The 24,209-nt window shown below is 42.4% G+C and overlaps 1 protein-coding gene across 1 annotated transcript in view; it reads left to right on the forward strand.

Annotated features, from left to right (window-relative positions):
* Nucleotides 1–21,688, forward strand: part of LOC121293738 (growth factor receptor-bound protein 2) — a 191,551-nt gene extending 169,863 nt beyond the window's left edge. Inside the window, exons 3-5 of the mRNA XM_041216984.1 lie at nt 13,104–13,226; nt 14,923–15,091; nt 17,099–21,688. Of these exons, the coding sequence (XP_041072918.1) occupies nt 13,104–13,226; nt 14,923–15,091; nt 17,099–17,284 (478 nt within the window). The 3' untranslated portion in view covers nt 17,285–21,688. The remainder of the gene's footprint in view (nt 1–13,103; nt 13,227–14,922; nt 15,092–17,098) is intronic.
* The last annotated feature ends 2,521 nt before the right edge of the window (nt 21,689–24,209 follow it).

Here is a 24,209-nt window from a genome sequence, read left to right on the forward strand (position 1 = left end):
ACACCTTATTTTTAACATTCTTATCCTTGATTTCAAATCCCTCCATGACCTTACTTCCATCCTTAGTCTCACAGTCCTCCGAAATAACTGTGCTCATCCAATTCTGGTCTGTTGAACAAGCCCAATTTTAATTGTTCCAGCATTGGTGGCTGAGCTTTCACTTGCCTAGGCCCTATGCTCTGGAATTCCCTCCCTATGCCTGACTTACTACTTCGCTTTCTTTCTTTAAGATGCTCTTTAAAACCTACCTCTTTGGCTAAGCTTAAATTCATCTGCCCAACATTGCCTTATGTGGCACAGTGTCTAAATTTGTTTTAAATCTCCTATGTCAGGAGCCTTGGAACATTTTATGACATTAAAGGTACTCCATACAGTAAATGCAAGCTGTTATTGGACTGTGCCATCATAGTAATAGCTTTCATTCAGCTATGTCTCACTATGTAAATGACTGGAAAACACAGGAAGTGGATGATTCCTTCCTAGTCTGACACAGCATCATCAATGGAGCCAAGCCTATCCCTTCACTGCTCTCATATCCTGTGCTGGCTTTGTGTTCGCATGCATCAGATTCCACCTTCATTCTGTAACGTGATCTCAGTGTCAATGTAACCTCTGCTCGAGCAAGCAGCTACTTTAGTGGGCGTAGTGTGCAACATGTGAAACACATCATTACCATGAAGGGGTGAGGCACAGCTTAATGCCAAGGGTGTTGTTTATGTCAAGGGTCAAGATCTCAGCTGTGACTCTGTTGGGAGGCTTTGAACTGCAAGGTCTCACACATTGCCCTGTCACATGTGAGATCTGGGTCAATATCTAGCTAAGCTTAATACTATAAAGGTCTCCCCTTCTCTCACCCCCTCTTTCTTTTCCTCTTCTCCTCTTTACCTCCTATCCTTTCATCTCTTTACCCTCCTCTCTTTTCTACCTATAAAGGTTCCACATTGTGGACTTGTCCCACCTCAGTCCACATCACACAACTGAACAGAATTCAGGACTAACCGCACTAAAGGCATGAGAATAGATGCTGAGTGATATACACACTGATGCAGACGCATACGATGCCCTCATTGGTCTCAGGATTTCTGCATACAGTTTTTTAACTAAGAGTTGCCTCAAACCCCTGAGATCTGTCTTGGCATCATCCAAAAGTACAGCATTACTATTCAAATGAACACTGATGACACTGCGCTCTACCTCATCACCACCACGCTCGATGACTCTGCTGTTGCAGAATTATCAGACTGCTCATCTGATCTCCTGTACTGGATGAGTAGAAATTTCTTCCAATTAAATATTGGAGAGACTGACACCATTGTCTTTGGTCCCTACTCCAATCTCCATTCCCTGGCTACCAACTGCGTTCCTCTGCCTGGCAACAGTCTTGGGAGTAAACCCAACTGTTTGCAGCCTTGTGTGTCACATTTGATCCCAAGATGAGCTTCTGACCACACACCTGTTCCATCACTAAAACCACCTATTTCCACCTCTGTAACATTGCCTGACTTCCTTCTGTCTTAGCTCATCTGCTGCTGAAACCCTCATTCATGCATTTATTACCTGTGGACTTTATTATTCCAGCACACCCTTGGCACCTCCCACATTCTATCGTCTGAAAAACTTGAGGTAATCTAAATCTTTGCTGCTCATGCCCTAACTCTCAGTAGTCCCATTCCCCTATCACCTTTGTGTCCACTCACTGACATTGGCTAGTGAGTACAGTGGTACGGCAACATTGTCATTATAAAATTCTCATTGTTGTGTCAAATCCCTCCATAATCTCACCAACCAACCCCTCCCCCCCCTCCACTATTCTTGTAACTTCCTCCAGTTCCACCAACCCTTGAGGTACCTGTGCTCATCTAATTTTGACCCCTTGATTATCCCCAATTTTAATTGGGCCACAATTCGTGGCCGTGCCTTCAGTTCCCAATTCTAGTGCCTAAGCTCTGGAATTCCTTCCCTATACCAGTCCATCTCCTACTCTCTCTCCTTTAGGATACTCCTTAAAACTATTTTTTATTTATTTTTTTATTTTATTTTTTATTTAAATTAAATAATTATGATAAAGGGGACCAAAGGTTACGGGGCGAAGGCGGGAGAATGGGGTTGAGAAACTTATCAGCCATGATTGAATGGCGGAGCAGAGTCGATGGGCCGAATGGCTTAATTTCTGCTCCTATGTCTTATGGTCTTATTTTTCCTCACTCAAGCTTATGGCCATCTGACCTAACATCATTTTACATGACTGTGTCATATCTTGATTTATAATGCTCCTGTGAAGCACCTTGGGATGTTTTATTGTGCTAAAGGCGCTATATAAATACAAGTTGTTGAAGCGATTAGCCTCTATAAAAAGATTTTTGATCTCGGAATCAATCTATACGGGAAGCAGGCAGGAAAGTGGAGTTGAGGCAGAAGATCAGTGATTATATTGAATGGCAGAGCAGGCTCGATGGGCTGGATGGTCTACCCCTGCTCCTGTTTCTTAAGTTCTTTTGTTCCCAATCCCCCTCTCCTTGCTGTCCTGTACTGCTTGGTACTTTTTTCAAGTAATTGTCTATTCCCTGTTACGAGAGCTCATTGATTCTGCCTCATTAAGGATGTGGATAATCCCACATATTCCCTACCTGCGCTGTGAACAAGTTTGTTCAAGTTTTTCCTTTGATTCTAATTGTTGTAGTCTCAAATTTATGTTCTCATGAAAGAATTGTTGAATCATAGAATGGTTACAGCTCAGAAGGAGGCCGTTCAGCCCATTGTGTTCATGCCAGCTTTCCGCAAGAGCAACTCATCTACTCTCACTTTCCCCACCCATTTTCCTGTAGCCCACATTTTTTTCTCTTGAGGTGATTATTCAATTCCCTTTTGAAAACCACAATTGAATCTGCCTCCACCACACTCTCAGATAATGCATTCCAGACCCTAACTCTCACTGTGAAAAATGTTTTTCCTCATGTTGCCATTGATTCTTTTGCCATTCACCTTAAATGAGTGTCCTCTGGTTCTTGAAAGCCTCTCTCTATAATGCCTAGAACAATTATGATTTTTGAATGCCTCTATCAAATTTCCTCTCAGCCTTCTTGAAGGAGAACAATCCCAGCTTCAGCTTATCCATGTAATTGAAGTTTCTCATCCCTCGAACCATTCTCATAAAGCATTTCTGCACCCTCTCTAAACCTTCTGCATAACTTCAGGACATCCCAAAGCTCCCCTCAGCAAATGAAGTGTAGAGTCACTTTACTGTAATGTAAGAGGTTACCATTGCACTGTTTGCTGGTCCATTGATCAGTGGAAACAACCCATTTGCCCTATCATATCCTCCTTAATCTACAAGCCCTCTGTTGGGCCAATGTTGAACCTGCTCCGTTCTATTGGGGGAGAAAAAACACTTTCTCCATAACTATAACCCCACATCCCAAGTATTATCCTTTAAATGGGATCTCCAAACTATTCACAATCCTCTAACTCAGCTTTTGAATTCTAGACTCAAAATTAAGGGTTGCCATTCAGTTTTTTATAGATGAAGATGATTTTTAAACTGATATGAACTTTACCATCCCAAACGTTCTGTTTGAATTTGGCGAGTCTTCTGTTTGAGCAGCTAGTGATTTTTTTCATCAATGCTGCCCTTCCTTGATAGCTAGTCCCATCAGCCCCATTTCATCTCCAATTTCTTATCTTAAGTTTAAAAACGAGATGTACTCAGATTCATCACCTGGAAGAGGAGAGATGGGCTAATATTTTGGACAGAAGTTTTGTCACAGCTGGAAAAGCAAGGTGGAGAGACACATTATAAAAGTGACCCTGGCAGCAAATGTTTGAGAAATGCAGTATTGAAAATGTGGCTTGCAATTATATAGTACTTTTCACAATGAACAGCCATCTTGCACAGTCAATCAAGTACTTTTGAAGTGTAGTCACTCTTGTAGGAAATGTGGCAGCCAATTTGTGCATAGCAAGGCCCCACAAACAGCAATCTGATAATGGTCAGATTTGCTTTGTTGATTAAAAGTTAAATATTGGCTGGAATATCAAATGAACTCTCTTCAAAATAGTGTTATGGAATCTCTATTAGAGCAGCCTCGATTTAATGCCTTGTCTGAGAAACAAGACCTCCAACAATGCAGCATTCCTTCAGCGCTGTACTAATATTGACCTACATTTTGTGCACAAACAAAGTTGAATCCATAGTCTTTTGACTCTGAGGTGAGAATGCTACCACTGAACCACAGCGCAGGAAGTGGATGCCTTTGCTGGGCAGTATTAAAATGGTGGCCACACTGCTAGTCCTCCTCAACTTCCAACCCAGTGCTCCTGGTCTCATTAATCTTACATTATTTCCAGGAAATGCTTTAAGAGTTAATTTTGTTTGGTCCTGTTTGCATCTAAACAGTTTTTCAAAAAAAAAGTCCTCTCTTTCATCACATGGATCTCTAAAATAAGTAACCAGTTCTCCCAGTTGCAGTTAATGTTTTACTGCCCCAGTTGCTGAATTCATGTATGGAATCACAAAGTAACACATGCCTAGGCTGAGTCTTGGCTGCGTTAATAGGAATGAGAGTTATTGACATTTTTCTTATACCTCCTTCCCCCATCCTCATTAACTTCCTGGTCCTAATGAATATTATTCACTGGTACAGTTCCACAGCCCTCTGGTAGTGGCCATTCACAGTGAGAATGGGCAGGCTATTCTGCTATGGAGGTACTGCAGCATACCTGATTCCATCCTCTGCTCTCTGCATTGGTTAATGTGTCTGACTCCCTGTGCCTTATTTGAAGGTGTTCAGTAACCTGGTTAAATTAACCAGCCAATGAACAATCTGAATACTGTGTGCATAGAAACATGTTAACTTGTGTGTTAGCCTCTGATGTCCCCATACACATATTTTCCAGAATGGGCCACTAAGCAGCAATCAGGAGGCGCACACCTTGTGTACACTTCTTTCCCCAAGCCCAGGACCATGGATATCAGATGTAGTGTTCGTGCCAAAGCCACAGCATAGTCCACAGTTGGCTCTGGCTCTGGTAGTTAGTTGCATCCCTGCTTCCTCATTCTACTCCACTCCCACTATTAAGAAGTTGGTTATAGTGCCTAATTAAAACAACTGGATAATAAAAACCTAAGGAAAAATACTAAGAGCATTGGACTGAGAGTGTGCTGCAACATGCTATAGTGCCCACATTCTGCAGTCAATGACGGCAGTGGTGACTGGGACAGATTTGTACCTCAATGCTTGACAGCTGCCAATCTGTGCAGTAACGCAAGAAGAAGTGGGAAACTGTAACTTAGAAACCAGACACAAAGGAATTCCCGGGCTTCATGAAAAACTACTTTCATCCACCTAGTAGGGCATTCTCTTTGCAGTTAACCTTTCGCGCATAAAAATGATCCACTGACTAAATTTTTATTCATGAGTTTGAGGAAATGAGTGAAAGCCTGTTAAATCGAGGATCCACAACTGCTGTGGGGGGTGCAGAGATTGATCAATCACGCACTGTGGAGCATGCTGGATCAGCTGGAGTCTTGGTTCTCGTTTTTAGAGTCAATAGGTCCCTTTGGTGGTGTCGCCTCTTAGCATTAGTGGTCTGGGCACACTGAACCAAAAGAGCAGGGGAGGTCTCCCCAGTGCCTGAGACAAAATGTATTGCTCAAACAACATAATTTTTTTTTTAATCCTCATTTATCACACTGCTGTCCTTTCTGTGGACAAATTGGCTACCAAATCATCGACATTATAACCATGAATGCACTTCAAATTTATTTAATTGGCTGTAATGTGCTTTGAGATGGTCTGAGGTGGTGAAAGGTGCTATATCAATGCAGAGTCTTCCTTCAGTTGTTGTGCACTTGTTTAAATAATGGTTCTCAATAAAGGAATCTTAAGATTGTTGTATACACCACTGTCATTGGTTCCCAGTAACTTGCTATGGAGAAAATTAGAGTGATGGCTAATTAAACTAAGCTCAGTAAATATAGATTTCACTCATCACGTGGATTCTTTAGAAATTGTAAAGTGTGTATTTTTAGCTACAGTGTTGTCACAGGCAGGAGGAAACTTTCGGTTATAGCTTGTGCCATTCCTGTTCCTAGTGGACAGCCATTTAGATTGAGGAGTCTAGCTTTGTTTTGGTGTCAGTTGCTTCACAGTTGAGGACATAATCAGTCAGGTAGCATTGTTGTGTTGCCCGAACTCTCTGTGGGTGAAGAATAGCTGTTAATTATACTGCACTGACTAGTTCAGTGAAAAGAATTTGAGTATTGCTGAAAAAAGACATTTTGTCGAAGCTTTCTGTCTTGCACTCATCAGGACAATCACAAGAGTACCAATATCAAGGGAAACAATTTTATATGGTATGAGAAGAGAGTGCTGATTGGTTGGCAAGTGGACTCTGGCAGAGGTGTTGCCATGGAGAATGCACCAGTTAATGGTGACTGACGGTTAACTGCCAAGCATTGTTTGAAATTTAAACCAGGCAGCTTGACTCTGGTCAAGACATTGCCCTGGGGAATGAGTCAGCAAATGGCTATCATTTATTTGTTTAGCTGAAACAGGCACCATGTGTGTACATATTCTTTCTGTCTGCAAAGAACAAGTCCCTGTGTTTTAATATATGCAGCTTCCAGTACACACACATGCAGCACACTGCGAGCCCAACTTTTTTTTTTATTCATTCACTGGGCCAACATTTATTGCGCATCCCTAGTTGCCCTTGAGAAGGTGGTGGTGAGCTGCCTTCTTGTACCGCTGCAGTCCATGTCGTGTAGACCATGGTAGAGAACCCACAGTGCTGTTAGGAAGAGAGTTCCAGGATTTTAACCCAGCAACAGTGAAGGAACGGTGATATATTTCCAAGTCAGGATGGTGAGTGGCTTGGAGGAGAACTTTCAGGTGGTGGTTTTCCTATCTATCTGCTGCCCTTGTCCTTTTAGATGGTAGTGGCCGTGAGTTTGGGAGGTGCTGTCATAGGAGCCTTGGTGAATTCCTGCAGTGCAATCCTAAATTGGTTGTCAGTGTAACTTGAAGATTATTTAGCAAATGTTGTCCAATCACGGAATCATGTCTAATGTTGGGCACTTTGTTGTGAATTTTGCAAGCATGGGCTGGTTGGGTACAGTCTGTACCTTGCCAGTTGCGGAAGGGACATGCTGTTTGATATGTCCCAAAGACTGGTGGATCGTATGGTCTACATACCTAGCATCACACTGGTACTGAAAGTCATATACCACATTACTCATTTGTGAGATAGGCAGTAAGTCTTTTTGAAAACAGAATTACCTGGAAAATCTCAGCAGGTCTGGCAGCATCGACGGAGAAGAAAAGAGTTGACGTTTTGACTTGAAACGTCAACTCTTTTCTTCTCCGCCGATGCTGCCAGACCTGCTGAGTTTTTCCAGGTAATTCTGTTTTTGTTTTGTATTTCCAGCATCTGCAGTTTTTTGTTTTTTGTTTTTATATTAGTAAGTCTTTTTGGCTTGACGGCAGCAGCCTGTTAGTGGCCACTCGCGTTGCTACTGTAGAAGAAGCGGTGTGAAATGGCCAGCTTCATTTGTTCAAATTTTTGAGATACCTTGCCGTTCCAGGGTAATCTGAGGTAGATCGGGCATTTTACTGGGCTGAAAGTGATGGGCCTTTGGCCCATTCATGAGTTTGCACGTTATACAGCACAAATTGATCTGCTCAGGGTAGCCATTCTGCAGGATGCCTTTGATGCGCCCTATTTCAGCATCAAGCTTGCATGGTGACAAAGTTGCTGATAAGGCCAATCTTATAGTGCATGGAACTGTAAGAATCCATGTTGACTATGTCCAATCCTATCATTATTTTCTAAGTGTATTGACCAGTCAAGGTAGGCTTGCGGTAGACCATGGTAGAGAACCCCCCTGGCATATTTCTCAACTAGTATGTCAAGGAAAGGGGGTTCTTTTGACTGCTCCATTTCAAAGGTAAATTTGAGCGCAGGATGGAGCCTGTTAAGACATGCAAGGAAATTACTATATGCTGACACGGATTTGGTAAAGAAAATATATCATCCACATATCGGAAATATGCAAGGGGTAGGAGGTTGGGTGTCATTTCATCAAAGACACATTTCTCATGGAACCCAACAAATATGTTTGAGAGGTGGGCCCAGAGGGGATCCCATGGCGCATACATGGTGTCGTTAAAGTGGCACTCAACTGCATGAGTTCCTTCTGGCTCAGCCTCCCACAAGTTGTTAGGTGAGCTATGACTAGTCCTATGCCATTTATTGTCGACATTGAGGAATTACAGCTCTGGGCTACTTTTGCCCTCTGGTTTCCCCTCCTTCGGGACAGGTATTGACTGCACAGTCCAGATTGGGCAACCATTGGGGCAAATTATGGGAGGGGCAGTAGTTTACTGCATTGATCTGGTACCTGGGGGAAATGGCAGCAGTACTCGCAATGGCATACGAGTTGTATAACTAGGGAAGTAGAGAGTGCTTAAAATTAAATAAGGGGGGGGAGGGATCATGTAGGGGAAGTTTGAGTAAATTAAAGGGAAATGACAAAGCAATAGATCAAGGTAGCAATAAAGGTAATGATAATCAGTGTATGGCAGGAAGGGACAGTGATTGCAAACTTGAATGTGCGAGCAGATAGGGCCAGAGCATACAAGTTTTTTTTAAAAACTGGATGAAGGGCTCTGTGTCTGAACGCTTGCAACATTCACAACAAAACAAATGAATTGTCAGCTCAAATAGAAAATCACATGTATGATCTGAGCGCTTTACAAAGACATGGCTACAAGGAAACCAAAGCTGGGACCTGAATATCCAAGGGTGTGCGACATTCAAGAAGGATGGGAAACTGGGAAAAGGTGGGGTAGCTCTGTTAATTAAAGAGGGCATTAGTACTGTAGTGAGAGATTATCTTAGTTCTAAAGATCAAGACATAGAATCAGTTTGGGTGGAACTAAGAAACAGTAAGAGTCAGTAAACATTGGTGGGAGTTGTTTACAGGCCATTAAACTGCAGTGGTAATGTAAATCACAGTATAGATAAGGAACTTAGAGATGTGCGTAATAAGGGTAATATAGTAATCATGGGCGTTTCAATTTACATATAGACTGGGTAAACCTAATTAGTATTAATGTTGGGGGTGAATTTTTGGAATGTATGCAAGATGGTTTTCTAGGGCACTATATCAAGAAACCAACTACAAAATGGGCTATTTTAGAATCTAGTGTTGTGCAATGAAAAAGAGCTAATTAATAATCCTGTTGTAAAGGAGCCTTTAGGAAAGAGTGACCATAATATAAAATTCTATATTAAGTTTAAAAGTGATGTAGTTCAATCAGAGACTAGGGTCTTAAACCTAAACAAAGAAAACTGAGGGTATGAGGGGCAAATTAGCTATGGTTGATTGGGACACTACATTTAAAAGTATGATGGTGGACAGGCAATGGCTAACATTTAAAGAACTAATACATTGTTTACAACAAAAATATATTTCTTTAATGCATAAAAATCCAGCAAGGAAAGCATTCCAACCGTGGCTAAGGAAAGAAATCAAGGATTACATTAGATCAAAGGAAGAAACATATAAAGTTGCCAAAAAAGGTAAGCCTGAGAATTGGGAACATTTTAGAATTCTGCAAAGGAGGATCAAGAGAAAGATTAAGAAAGGGAAAATAGAATGAGAGAGTAAATTAGCACGAAACATAAACACTGACTGTAAGAGCTTCTATAAGTATGTAAAAAGGAAAAGATTAGATCAGGCCATTACAAGCAGAGGCAGGAGAATTTATAATGGGGAAAAGGGAAGTGGCAGAGAAACTAGATAATTACTTTGTGTCTGTCTTCACAAAGGAAGATACAAAAGACCTCGCAGAAATAATAGAGAACCAAAGGACAAGTGGGAATGAGGAACTGAAAGAAATTAGTATTAGTAAACAAGTAGCTCTGGAGAAACTAATGGGACTGAAAGTTGATAAATCCCTGAGACCTAATGGTCTACATCCCAGAGTGTTGAAAGAGGTGGCTGTGGAGATCATCTTTCAAAATTCTGTAGCTACTGGAATAGTTCCTGCAGATTAGCAAAGACAACTGTGGGTCCATTACAAGCAGAGAAGGGAGAATTTATAATGGGGAATAAGTAAATGACAGAGAAACTATGTTGTGTCTGTCTTCATGGAGGAAAATACTAAAAAACCCCACAGAAATAATGGAGAATCAAGGGACTAGTGTAAACTAGTAACTGCAAGATTTTAATAACAGTTAAAAAAAAAAATGTACTGGAAAAATTAATGGGACTTAAAGTAGATAAATCCTCTGGACCTGATATTTTACATCCTAGAATGTTGAAAGTGGCTGTCGAGGTAGTAGATGCATTGGCAATCATCTTTCAAAATTCTGTAGACTCTGGAAAGGCTCCTGCAGATTGGAAGGTGGCAAATGTAACCCCATTACTTAAGAAAGGAGGGAGAAAGAAAACAGGGAACTACAGACATGTCAGCCTGATATTAGTAGGGAAAATGCTAGAATCTATAATAAAGGAAGTGATAACAGGATACTTAGTAAATAATGGTAGGATTGGGCAGGGTCAACATGGATTTATAAAAGGGAAATCCTATTTAACAAACCTGTTTATATAGTAGTTTTTTGAGGATGTAACTAGCAGAATAGATAATGAGGCACTGGTAGATGTGGTATATTTAGATTTTTCAGGAAGCTTTTGAGAAGGTCCCACACTAGAGGTCAGTAAACAAAATTAGAACACATAGGATTGGGGGATATATACTGGCATGGATTGAGAACTGGTTAATGGACAGAAAACAGTAGGAATAAATAGGTAATTTTCAGGTTGGTAGGCTTGACTAGTGGGGTGCTGAAAGGATCAGTGCTTGGATCCCAGCTAGTCATAATCTATATCAATAATTTGGATGTGGGAACTAATTGTAATATTTCCAAGTTTGCAGATGAGACAAAATTGGTGGAAGTGAGAGTTATAAGGAGGATGCAAAGGCACTTCAAGGGGATTTGGAGAGGGTAAGCGAGTGGGCAAAAACTTGGCAGTTGGAATACAATGTGGAGAAATGAAAGGTTATCCACTTTGGTAGGCTGACATGCAGGTACAGCAAACAATTAAGAAGGGAAATAGTGTGGTGGCCTGTATTACAAGAGGATTGGCATATAGTAATAAAAATATCTTACGACCATTATATAGAACCACACCTGGAGTATTGTGTGCAGTTTTGATCTCCATAAGGAAAGATATATTTGCCATAGAGGGAGTGCAATGAAAGTTCACTAAATTAATTCCTGGGATGGAGGGATTACCCTATGAGGAACAATTTCATAGACTGGTCCTTTATTCTCTGGAGTTTAGAAGAAAGAGAAGCGACCTCATTCAAACATGCAAAATTCCGACAGAGCTTGACAAGATAGATGCAGGAAGGATGTTTCCCCTGGCTGAGGGGGGTCTAGAACTTGGTGGGGGGGGGGGGGGGGGGGGGGGGGGGGGGGTGTCAGCGACACACTCATAATAAGGGGCAGATTATTTAGGACTGAGATGAGGAATTTCTTCACTCGGGGTGGTGAATCTTTGGAATTCTCTGCCCCAGAGGACTGTGAAGGATCGGTTTTTGAGAATGTTCAAGACTGAGATCAATGGATTTCTGCACATTAAAAACATTAAGGGATATGGGGATAGTGCAAGAAAATGGTGTTGAAGTAGATCAGCTGTGATCTCATTGAATGGCGGAGTGGGCTCAAAGGGCTGAATGGCCTACTTCTATTTTTTATGTTCTTATGTACAGCCTCAACTTCACTGACAGTCAGCCATCGTTCTTTGTGGCGAGGTCAGATGTTCAAGATATATGGCATCATTTGGCTGGTTCTGCAGCAATTCTACATGCAGGCTGGTGTATAGGTGGTGTTGATGCACCATGGTGAGCCTGAAGAGATAAATGAGGTGAAACCAACTGATGTCTGGATTGAGAAGAATTGACAAAACCAGCCTTGGCCCCTGTGACAAAGGGTTCAAATCCCAGGGGCACAGAATAAAAATAAGGATATTCCATTGAACCCCTTCAGCCATAGGGTGAGAGCTTAGAAGAAAATTATCAGCTAAGTTGGTGAAGCAGACTGAGCCAGCAGAAATAACTGGAAACAAAAATAAAAATAGCTGGAAAAACTCAGCAGGTCTGACAGCATCTGTGGAGAGGAACACGGTTAACGTTTCGAGTCCATATGACTCTTCATCAGAACTAAGGAAAAATAGAAATGAGGCGAAATATAAGCTGGTTGAGGGGGGTGGGACAGGTAGAGCTGGATAGAGGGCCAGTGATAGGTGGATGTGTTTGTGGAAGGATTGAGGGGTGTAGTTAGATGGTTGTGATCACTGAAAGCAGGATGAACTGAGTCCAATAAATTGCCTTTCCTGCCTCAGCTTATCTGCTGCTGAAACTCTCATCCATGCCTTTATTATGGCTTGGCCACCATTTGTTGCCCATCCCTGATTGCCCATGAGAAGGTGGAGGTGTAGCCACCTTGAACTGCTGCAATCCACCTGGTGGTGTAGATACACCCATAGTGCAGTTAAGGAGTGAGTTCCAAAATTTTGACCTAGTGACAGTGAAGAAATATTTCCAAGTCAGTGGAATGTGGCTTGGAGGGGAACTTGGTGGTGTTCCCATGTGTTTGGTGCCCTTGTCCCTCTAGAGATCACTGATTTGGAAGTGCTGTGAAAGGAGGCTTGATGAGTTGCTGTAGTGTCTTGTAGATGTAACCTTCCCTGATTTTCATTGTCCTAAAATTGGAGGCTGTGCCTTCACCTGTCTAGGCTCGGAGAACTCCATTTGCTTCTCTAAATCCCTCTACTTTCCTCACTCCCTTTTTAAGTTCCTTAAAACCTCAATCATCTGGCCAACTATCCTAATTTCCCCTTTTTTAGCTCGGTGTCACTTTTTTTCTCTCTCAATTGTGCCTCTGAAGCGCCTTGGGATATTTTGCTATATTAAAATTGCAGTATGACTATAAAGTTGTGATAATTTTGGTCAGAGATATGGGAATACTTAGACCTCCCAGCGTGGCATTTATCACTGGGCACTAATGTGATTTTCCACTATTTCTTTTTACAGATGGTTCTTCGGGAAAATCTCCAGAGCAAAGGCAGAGGAGCTGCTTAGCAAACAGAGGCATGATGGAGCCTTCCTCATACGGGAAAGTGAAAGTGCTCCTGGAGACTTCTCACTCTCAGTCAAGTGAGTATCAGCAGGCACTGAGTCCAAGGAGGAAGTCCACCACTTCCCCACCCCAACATCCCACTGCAGAAGCACTCATCTGAAGGATGTCTTCTAAGAACTTGAACAACATGAGTAGGAGTAAGCCATTTGGCCCCTTGAGCCTGCTTCATCATTCAATATGATCATGTCTGATCTTCTAACTTAATGCCACTTTCTCGCCATATCCTGCCAAACATTGACCGATTTTGGTCTCAAATATACTCAGTGATTGAGCATCTACAGCTCTGTGGTAGAGAATCCTCAAAGATTCATAACTGAGGGAAGAAATTTCTTATCTCAGTCCTAAATGGCTGATCCCTTATCCTTAGGCAATGCGACTAAGTTCTAGACACTCCAACCAGCGGAAATAGCTTCTCAGCATCGATCCTGTCGAGCCCTCAAAACAATTTTGTGCATTATCTCATTGCTCTGCAAAGGGGCTTTCATTTTAACCAGTTATTGAACAAAGGTGTGACAACGGATTGAGCTGTGTTCAGTAGGGATGGAATTGGGTTTGATATACAGGAGCTCTTCTCTCCCCACCACATGGTGCTGTCTGATTAAAGATAGAATTTGGATTTTATTAACCTGTAGGCCCGTCATCCTTTACTCTTAGGTGGGTACGGGTTCTTCTTTCCTTTTGCTCCCTTTCCATCCAGTTTGGGATTCCTAGAAGGACACTCCTATTAAGAAACAACCGAAAGGCCTTTAACAGAGATACAAATTTAAGTCAATTAGCAAGAGCCTCATGATGGATTAAATGGTCTTAGTCTGTCTGTAAAGTTCCATGTGCGGAGAGCCAGGTTTCTGGGACCAAGGGCTTTTGTTCATTTTGATACAAAAATGTATGGAAATGGGGCATTGTCTTTAATTTCATTTTAAAGAGCTCAAGGTATCTCTTTTTAAACCAAACTTCCCCCTCCCCGCCAAATTTGAGTTTGAATCATTGTACATTATTCTGTGGCTAAAATTGAATTATTCCTGCAGCCTCCCTCCTTGTGACCCCCCTTGGACAAGCTTCAGGATCAGGACCATCGCTGTCTCAAAGCTGCGAGCTGACAACACACAATTGGGGAATTTTTAACCTGTTATCTCTGCAGACAAATCTGGACATTTAGGTTCTGGAGCAATGGGCCTGCAGCTTCTAACTGTAGCTCACTGTTGCCCCCTAGTTGTGTGAGGTGTACTGGCCAACTGTGTGGCCTCTTAAGTTGGATTTGAAAATGTTTGATCACAGAATTTTTCTCAGAGATAAAAGCACCAATAATTCTGAGGATTGATCAATGAAACATTGAAGCTGGAGCAACAATGAAGGGAGCTACATTGGGCCTCGATGCTTCTTGGCTAAGGGCTGGAGTAGGGCATGTTTGAACAGAGCTGGTCAAATCCAGCAACTTCTAGGGTGTTGAGTGTTTACAGGCCAGATGAGGACAGTTGTGATGTTCCCCATGGTTAAATAGCCCAGCAACTGCCATCTCCTGTATGAAGGTTGGCTACTGGCCAAGGTGCTAAAGGGTGACCTGTTCATCTGGATATGCAGTCTAGCAATAGCCTGTGCCTTTGGGAGAGGCGAAAAGGACTAAAGACATCACAGAGCTGGGTGTAGTTTGAATTGTGAAATTTCTGTGTAAGTGCCTTTTAAAAACAATTGCTTTCCTTTCTATGTTCCTTGCAGGTTTGGGAATGATGTGCAACATTTTAAAGTACTGCGTGATGGTGCAGGGAAGTACTTTCTGTGGGTAGTAAAATTTAACTCTCTGAATGAACTGGTGGACTATCACAGATCCACGTCCGTGTCACGAAACCAACAGATCTTCCTGCGTGACATTGAGCAGGTCCCACAGGTGAGTAGAAGCCAATTGCACTGCTGGGCAATGAAGCAAAGGTTAAAGAACTGGGTTCTCACTGTAGCTGTACAGGTCTTGTTGCAGGTTTCCTGTTGACTTTTTTCTTTGCAGAATATTTCCTGCCCATGGGTCGGACTGCTTCACAAACTGGGGATGTGCTGTTCAGTTTCCACATTTCATCAATCTCATTGCACCCCCAACATATGGCTGAGCAGGGCATGTGCCTCCGATTGCCCAGTATAGGCTCTTGGGGTCAGACTTGTTCCAAAGGGCTGAGCATTATGGAGTTGGAAAGGTTGAAAATGGAGAAGCTGAGATGGAGAGTAAAGGAGGCATACATAGGACTTTGAGGTCAGGATAGGGGTCAATCATGATTACCCCCATGGTTGCTTACTATCTCTGCTTGCAAACAATGGCCACAGCAATTGTGGGCTCCCAGCCATAAAAGATCACTCACCCCTCTAATGAGCTTTCCTGCTGTCCTAGTAGTTGGAACCAATATGTTTCTGCAACGTACTTGTCCAGTTTCACCCAAAAGAGTTGTTGGGTTTTATCTTTGGAAGGAAAGGAAGCAAAAAGGGAGGGAAATATGAGGAGTTTGTACCAAAGTGGAGATTGACCTGCTCTCTTTCCCAGTGGTCAGAGTGTACTGAATGGAGGGTGAAATGGATGGGGAACCCTGAACACTTGCATCTACTCGTGTTATAGTTGAAACCAGGAACTTGTGGTGGGATTTAGGACATGTCTGATATAGAGAGAAGGCTGAGGAATTTTGACGCAATTATTTTAAAATTCTCATTCTTGCATTCAGATCCCTTCCTATCTCTAAACTTCTTCAGACCTATAAAGCACCACCCCCCCCCCCCCCCCCCCCCCCCCCCCCCCCCCCACACACACAGGATCTTTGCACTCCTCCAATTTCACCTCTGATACTTGGCTTAAAATCAAGTCCAGACGCAAAACAAAAGCCCCCTATGCCGGCTGACTCTCAGTACTGCATGCAATGGGCTTTGGGCACACTCAATCTCATTCCAACCATTAGCCCACAGTGCAGAAGGGTGCTTGGTGAGAAATGCAAAGCGTGACATTGGCACAACAGGGAGCGTGCTTTTGAATATGGGCTAAAGTACATAAGTGAGGCCAGAGAAATCCGTGCAGTACCTCCCCTGGGAGTGTTTGATAGAACATCTCACACTTCAGATCACTGCAGGGACTACCTGAAGAAAATATTTGTGGATGCAAAGCAAAGGCCATCAGCAGAGGAACTATTCAGAAACCCATTTGTCCAGATCACTCACTGATGGAGGTAGCTGGCTCTGAAGCTGGGATTAAAATATAGGGAGCTTTATTCTAATCCGTGCTGTGCCTACCCTGGGAGCTTTTGACTGAACAGTGTAGACGGAGCTTTATTTGAATCTTTGCTGTACCAGCCCCAGGAGTGTTTGATAGAACATTGTAGAGCTTTCCTCTGTATCTAACCCTTGCTATGCCTGCCCTGAAAATGTTTATCACTAACGTCTGTCATTACTTTGATCACAAAACGATATTGTGATAAAGAACTGCTTTCCCAAGTGATTCCAAGGGGTTATAGCTGGTTTTCTCTCACCTGCTCCTAAAGGTGAAATGGGTCTGAGCACTAACTAACTAAAACCACCGCACTTCAACAGAAGTGGTCAGCCTGAAATGGCTTGGAGGCACAGTGTATTGTCTGCAAGAGAGCAGAATAGCAGGGGTCTTTGTTGGTGCATGGTATCTACAGGGGTCTTGGTTTGACTGGAGTTTGCCCCTTTGACTTTCTGCACTGCGGGTTCCAGTGTTGTGGTGTGGCCCACAAGAGGAAGGGGGATCCCAAATCGTGGAGTCGGGTGCAAGGGTAGTTCCACTGATGCACAGCTGTCCCTTCTCAACCTTCCCGAGATAGCTGTCTGCTTTGTGCCTGTACTGAAACACATCCTGTCTATCTGGTTAACTGTGTCTTTATTCTTCTCCCAAACCTCCTAACAGCAACCCACGTACGTGCAAGCGCTCTTCGACTTTGACCCCCAGGAGGAAGGTGAACTCGGATTCCGCCGTGGCGACTTCATCCAGGTTCTTGACAATTCAGACCCCAACTGGTGGAAGGGCAGTTGCCACGGGCAGTCGGGCATGTTCCCCCGCAATTACGTCACTCCAGTCAACAGGAACATCTGATGGACAGCAGTGCTGATACCTGAAAGCAGTTGCGGCTCCCCTGTGAACTTCACAGTCTGTATGGAACTTCAAACTAAAGCGCCAAAATCAATTCTATGGGAGGGGGAACAGAAAATCTGAGCAGTTTCACCACTAGGTTCTGCAGCTGCTTCTCCCACCCCATCCCCTCCTTTTCTCTCCCCCTGTCAGTCTGTGCATGGGTTATAATTCCATTACTTTTATCATGTTGTAGAATTTAAATGATTTTTTTTCTATGCAAATATTGGATAATCTTATCAGAGATGTAACACAGACTAGAGATTAGTAACAGTCCTTGCCTTGGGTCTTTTTAAAAGGAAAAAAAAATCATTCTCAGCCTTGTGCATTTCAGACACAGAATTCCTGCTTTAATTTTCTCCTCTTGTTTTTGTATAAATTATGGTAATTTAGCTTGTCCTTGGAAATAAACCTAAAGTTTCCTTTAGCAGCTAGCAGCTATAGGAATCATGTATAAATTGTCAAGATGATTTGTAATTTTAGAATAACTTGAGGGCTTTTATCAACAGCATGTTATAGGAGCTTATACAGGAGGTTGGGCTTCTTATGGTCTAAAAGGTGTGTGGCTGAGCACTTTCTGAATCCTGTCTTCATAGTGCCTTTTAATTTTCTTTTTTTTTTGTTGTTGAATATACCAACACAGACCCTGGCTGATAACTTATTTCCAGTTCACCTTGATAGGTGTGAGCTGTGGTTAGTTCAGAGATGATGGGCATTTACACTGAGGAGCTGCTGAACTTCTATCCCATGACTGGGTGATGGGGTTTGAATGTGAGATTGGACAAGGCAAATCCAGAGCCTGGTTTTTGTATTCTGTGCCCATTCGCTGCAAAACAGCCCTCTGTCCCTTTCACTTTCCACTGCAAGTTGGGGCTCTGATCGAATGACAGAGCAGCTCTGGATTAACTCTGTTGCATTTATATGTTAGGGATGTGCTGGTGAATCAAACCCTTGGTAACATTGAAAGGGATGTGTAACTGCATGAAGGCGGTAGATTAATCCACAATGGGGGTGGTTCCTCGGCCTCTCATGGCAGTGAATTCCTGGTGTGTGGCCCCTGTGGCCATATTCACTACGCTGAGACGTGGGGGTTAAGTACTTTTCATTATCAGTCACATTCTAGCTGGTTTTTACACTCGGTCCAGCTGATCCCTCCAGCCAGATTTGTATTTATATAAAGCAGCATTGTAATACTGAGGGAACTGTGCACCGTTTCACCCCGCATACCTTGGACAATGGGAGTTTGATTTTTATTTTGAACTGAACACATTATTTGATGACATAACTGAGATATTCTAATCCTTAGTGAACTCTCTTTAAAGCCATCTTGATGCTTTTACTAAATTTTCCTCCTCCTTTGTTTCTGTCGCAACTGAGCACTGTAATAATTAATCCATTTCTTGGGCTTTTTTACTTTAAGCAAAAGTGGGCACATGACTCTCTGACTGGTCAAGAAGATTAGTTGGAACTGAACCAAGTTATTGCTGTTCAGACCTGGTCGGTTGCTGTAGTTCTTGTGCTTGGTGACCCCAGCCCAGTTTCACTTTGCCAAAACCGTGATCTTTGAGCCTGGTATTTTGGGGTGTCTTGGCCTTCTGCAGGATTCGCTTCCCACTGACTCAATAGTGAGGTGCTGAAGCATGACCATGCCAGTGACACCAGGTTCAGAGTGCCATCGACAATCCAGTGTCTGATTCTGGCAGCCACACAGTTGCCAGCTTGGCTAAAGCCTGGCAGTAAAGGAGTATCTTGCATTGGTGGGGTGGGGGTGATGGACAAGCCAAATGGGCACATTCACCCTTAGACATGTCACAGCCAAATACCTGTGTTGGTAATGGGAACACATGCGGAGCTGGTGTCATGCTTTCAACATAAAGAGAATGTGTAAGAAATTTGGATAGGAAAATTAGGAGTGTAGGATAGATCGGTACCAGAATTTACCAGCCTAGGGTAAGAGGAATATCCAGAGTTGTGACACAGTACAAGTCTGGAGCCCCTACTCTCAGCATCTGCTACAAATAAGGAAAAAGGTAGAAGTTAGTACCTGCAGGGTACTGTTATGGCTCTTCAACCCATCCAGATAGTATTCCTAATGGTAAATGCATCTCCACACTGATGCAAGGTAATGATTGGTACCTGAATGTTCCCAGGCATCAATTGAGAAGACTAAGAATGGAGACCAATTCCTCAGACCCTTCTGCAGATGGTTGAAGAGCAGATTGGAGCAAAGTTCCTAGACCTAAGTGGGCAACAGAATTCACCAAAGGCAGCAAGACGTAGGGGAGGGGTGGGTGGTAATCCTCAGTCAACAGAGGCCTGGATGCACATTGAGACTGGCCCCAAAGCAGGATGGGTGGTAATTAAAGCCAGCTTCCGATCCGTGTCCTGGTAATAATATGAATTGGGTTCCTGTATAGTTAACTGTTGTGCACTGTTGCTCATCACCCCCCACCCCATCTCCTTTTGCCATGCCTGTAAGCAATGTCATACATTGATTTTAAAATGTATGTAATGAATTGCAGATTCTGTTTATTGCTGTTTGACTTCTGTTCAATGTTGCTGAATGCCCAGCTAGAAACACCAGGTATGTACTATTACATGAGCAAGGAAGCACCTGGCTGGGCACCAGTACAGTCCAGTCTCTTGCATGTGCTCCTAAAGATGGTCAGCATATTACTTGTTCTTTAGGGGAGAGCTGAGGTGATTGAATGACCAACAGCTTGATAGTGATTGCTGTACCATTCAGCAGGGAATTGGGAGTGGACATGAGACCGCATAGAGTTCTTAAACATAATGTGTAGAAGCACATACAACAATTAGCATTGTTTTTATTGGTCGAGTCTCAGTAGCGGTGAGTAGGACTGGAACCACTGGTCAAATCCTGGGTAGTTCAATCAGAGCTCGTGTTGTCACTTCTGGGAGTTGGGTTTAGATTTGTCCTGAACTCACCCTGAAAGAATGTAATGTTGTAACAGACTTTGGGAAATGTGACTCAACACAGAAAACTATCCAGTACACACATTTAGATCCTCACTGGAGGATGCCTGGTATGGGAACACCGTGCATCTCAGTGCTGCACCTGGTGCAGTTATCTGTAAGTGACTAATGCCAGCACTATGTCTTAAATAGCAAGTGTTCTGTTCCCCAGCCTGTAACTTTAAATATGTTCTACCAAGCATTCTAACCAGTGGTGAAAATGCAACCATTGATGTTATACAGAGGCCTGTGCATGTGAATATTTATTTTTATAGCTGCATATGCTCTGTGCAAGACAGCATTTAACACTCTGACTGGGCTTGGTTAGCAGAGTCTGGTACAAATATCCTATTCCTGGCATGGAGAAGGGAAATTGCTCATCACTTCAATATTGCATAAAGCACTTTGTGTGAACTTAACTCTTCCCCTCAAATATCTTCAATCACCAGCAAATTGGCTGTATTCCCTGCTGTGACACTTGTACCCACCACTACTGTAGCCCAGTGTTATACAGTGACACTTGTACCCAACACCAATGTAGCCCAGTATTACAGTGGTAGATCTGCATGCACCAGTACTGTACCCCAGTGTTATAGTGACGGACCTGCACCTACCAGTACTGTATCCGTGTTTTTGTGACAGACCTGTACCCACCAGTACTGTAACCCAGTGTTATACAGTGATGGACCTGTACCCATCAGTACTGTACCCATGTTATACAGTGGCAGACCTGCATGCACCAGTAATGCTTCCATCAGTACTGTGCCCTAGACAGATTCTCCCCACATTTGGCAAGATACTCTAATTTTATTGCTTGCTGCTTTCACAGTTTGAGGGGTGGGAAGAAAAATTCTGGTTACACTGGTTGGAGAGCAGTACACACGCACAGTCCACGGATTGCAGCACCGAGTTTGCGCACTGAGAATTGTGTGTGAGAAGGAGGGATGAAAATTTGGAGCTAATTCTACCGACTAGTCAGATCTGATCAACGACTGTTGAGTCCAGCTGTATTTTGGAGTCAGGGTGTGGGCAGTACTAGGTTTAACATTTTGATCTGAAATGGTGTTTTGGTTCTTTGAGTCCAGTTATTTTTTTGTTTAAGTTCTGCCTTACGCAGTGAAAATGCTAAGAAATGATAAGATGAGCGAGTTTGAGCTTTCCTCTGCACGCTGTCACCTAAACTATTGAACTGTGTGAAAGAGCGTTTGGCAACTGGACCATTTGATTGTTTACGTTTTTGAATTGATGTATATCATAAGCCTTGCAGACATTTCATGTATATATTAAAAAAAATCAATGTTAAAATGGAAAGGCCTGTGTACTTATCCCTTGATTTTCAATGCATTTGGTAGGTAGAAATTAACTGTGAATAATAAAATGCTGTGTATTCTTCATGAAGCAATTCGACTTTTTTTTTGGTGGTGTTTTTACTCCACTCCTCACTTTGCACTAGTGATGGAGGGAGTGAATGTTTGTGGTGGAAAGTGATGAGGAGGAGAGGGGTACAAAGTGGCAAGCAGTGTGTACCATCAAGATGCATCCATAGCAACTTGCCAAAGTACCCTTAGCAACACCTTTCAAAACTATATCCAGAAGAACAAAGGCAGCAGATACATGGGAATACCACCACCACCAAGTTTCCCTCCAGTCATACACCATCCTGACTTGAAACTATCGCCATTACTTCACTGTTGCTGAGTCAAAATCCTGGAATTCCCTCCCTGACAGCACTGGGAGTACCGACACCATATGCACTACTGCAGTTCAAGGTGGCAGCTCACCACCAGCTCAAGGACAGTTAGGTATGAAAATAAATGCTGGTCTTGCCAGTGACACATCCAAGAACAAATAAAATTTGTGCCCCCATCTTTCTACACTCTCCGGTAAGGAAAGAGGTAATTAAACTGTTGAACATTCTCAATATTGTAGTTATGTTTCAATCTTAGCCTAAGTGAATCTCTGTTCAAATGTTAAGATAATTAAGACACAGGGTTGTTTCATTTTGGATCAATGTGTTTCAGCAATGTTCCAATCCAGATAGAAGGAATTAAAATTGCGCCAGCTAAAGAACTTTAGATGATAAGAGATTCAGCAATGCATAGAAATACTTACTTTGTTTGCTTGAGCCTCGAGGCAGGGACAGAATGGCAGCTTCAAGCCCCATATACCACCAGCTTTGCAGGACTTAGGGAGAGAGATACACCCCACCTTTGTGACTGTTAAATGTCCTTCCAGGATATAATGAGCAAAGACAGGTCCCATTATTAATTCAGTGATATTTCAATTGAACATTGATGCAGGATAGAGATAAATTCTACAGGCTTTAATTCCTCAAAAGCCACATTTCAGTAAGGAATGTGGATATTGCCTATATGGGGTCTTTGGTCATTAAATTGGAGACAGTTGTAGTGTGATTAATGATTTGATCATCAATTCAGTCAATGTGAGCCTATAACAAACTTTGGGGTAATTGTACTCAATAAAACTAAAGTTATTGTTGAGGGACATGGAAATGGGATTCAGTAATGTTACACATGAAAACTGTTACTTATCAGTTGTGAAAAGGGGATATAAAATAGTCCAGGGTGAGACCTCTAAATTTGCTGCGGTCAACTTTGTGCTCAACCAGCATGCTTGAATTCTCTTGCAAATTTGCAAGGTTTTGCTTTAAGTGTTGCTGTTAATTGTCTGTTTGATTATTGTCAATAACTAAACAAAGTAATAAAAACAAAAAAACTGCGGATGCTGGAAATCCAAAACAAAAACAAAAACAATTACCTGGAAAAACTCAGCAGCTCTGGCAGCATCGGTGGAGAAGAAAAGAGTTGACGTTTCGAGTCCTCGACCCTTCGACAGAACTTGAGTTCAAGTCCAAGAAAGAGTTGAAATATAAGCTGGTTTAAGGTGTGTGTGTGGGGGACGGAGAGAGAGAGAGAGAGGTGGAGTGGGGGTGTGGTTGTAGGGACAAATAAGCAGTGATAGAAGCAGATCAAAAGATGTCAACAACAATAATACAAAAGAACACATAGGTGTTAAAGTTAAAGTTGGTGATATTATCTAAACGAATGCTAATTAAGAATGGATGGTAGGGCACTCAAGGTATAGCTCTAGTGGGGGTGGGGAGAGCATAAAAGATGTAAAAAAAAGTAAAATAATTTTTTTTCTTTTTCTCTTTTTATAATGGAAATAGGTGGGAACTAAACAAAGTAAGCCCATTTACCTATTGCTGAATCTTATATCACCTAAAGTTTCCTGCTTTCTCTATTGTGGATGCTAGCATTAATGCTGTGAATCCTATTTTGAGAAGTAAATATAAATGAATAGTAAAAGCATCAGTTCTTTAACAGTTGGCACACTCAGGAAAATGAACTTAGTGTTGATGTGCCATAGAACAATGATTTAAAGATGCCAACTCATCTCTCAGGTGGGTAGGGAAAGTCCTCTGACTGCTACAAACTTTGAATAATAGCATGAGATTACGATGTTATGGCAGAATCAAATGAAACTAGATGAGGGTTTAGCAACACTTATTGACTATCAAGGATCACAATGTGCTGGATACAGGCATACAAAGATGCTTTTAAATGGGTCAGGGCCTCCAGAGCTAAAGGGTTAATTATTACCTAAGTCTTGATCAAACAGAACCATTTTCAATACTGTAATAAATTTGGTGAGAAGTATATGTCAGTTTTAGAGATTTTTGGTTTGAAACAGCAGTGATCTTTGACTGTTTTCTGGTACCACAATGCCTTCATCCCTTTGCATTCTGTGCCATTACACTCCTTCCTTTATCAAAGTGCAGATGAAAAGAGAGCTTAAAACCTTACAACAAACATCAGAAATTAAATCAGTTGTGAGGAGAAAATGGTACAAGTAAAAGGCAGTAGGTTTAATTTGTTATTGATGTAGTGTT

The sequence above is a fragment of the Carcharodon carcharias genome, chromosome 22 (assembly GCF_017639515.1).
Source record: "Carcharodon carcharias isolate sCarCar2 chromosome 22, sCarCar2.pri, whole genome shotgun sequence".
Lineage (NCBI taxonomy): Eukaryota > Metazoa > Chordata > Chondrichthyes > Lamniformes > Lamnidae > Carcharodon > Carcharodon carcharias.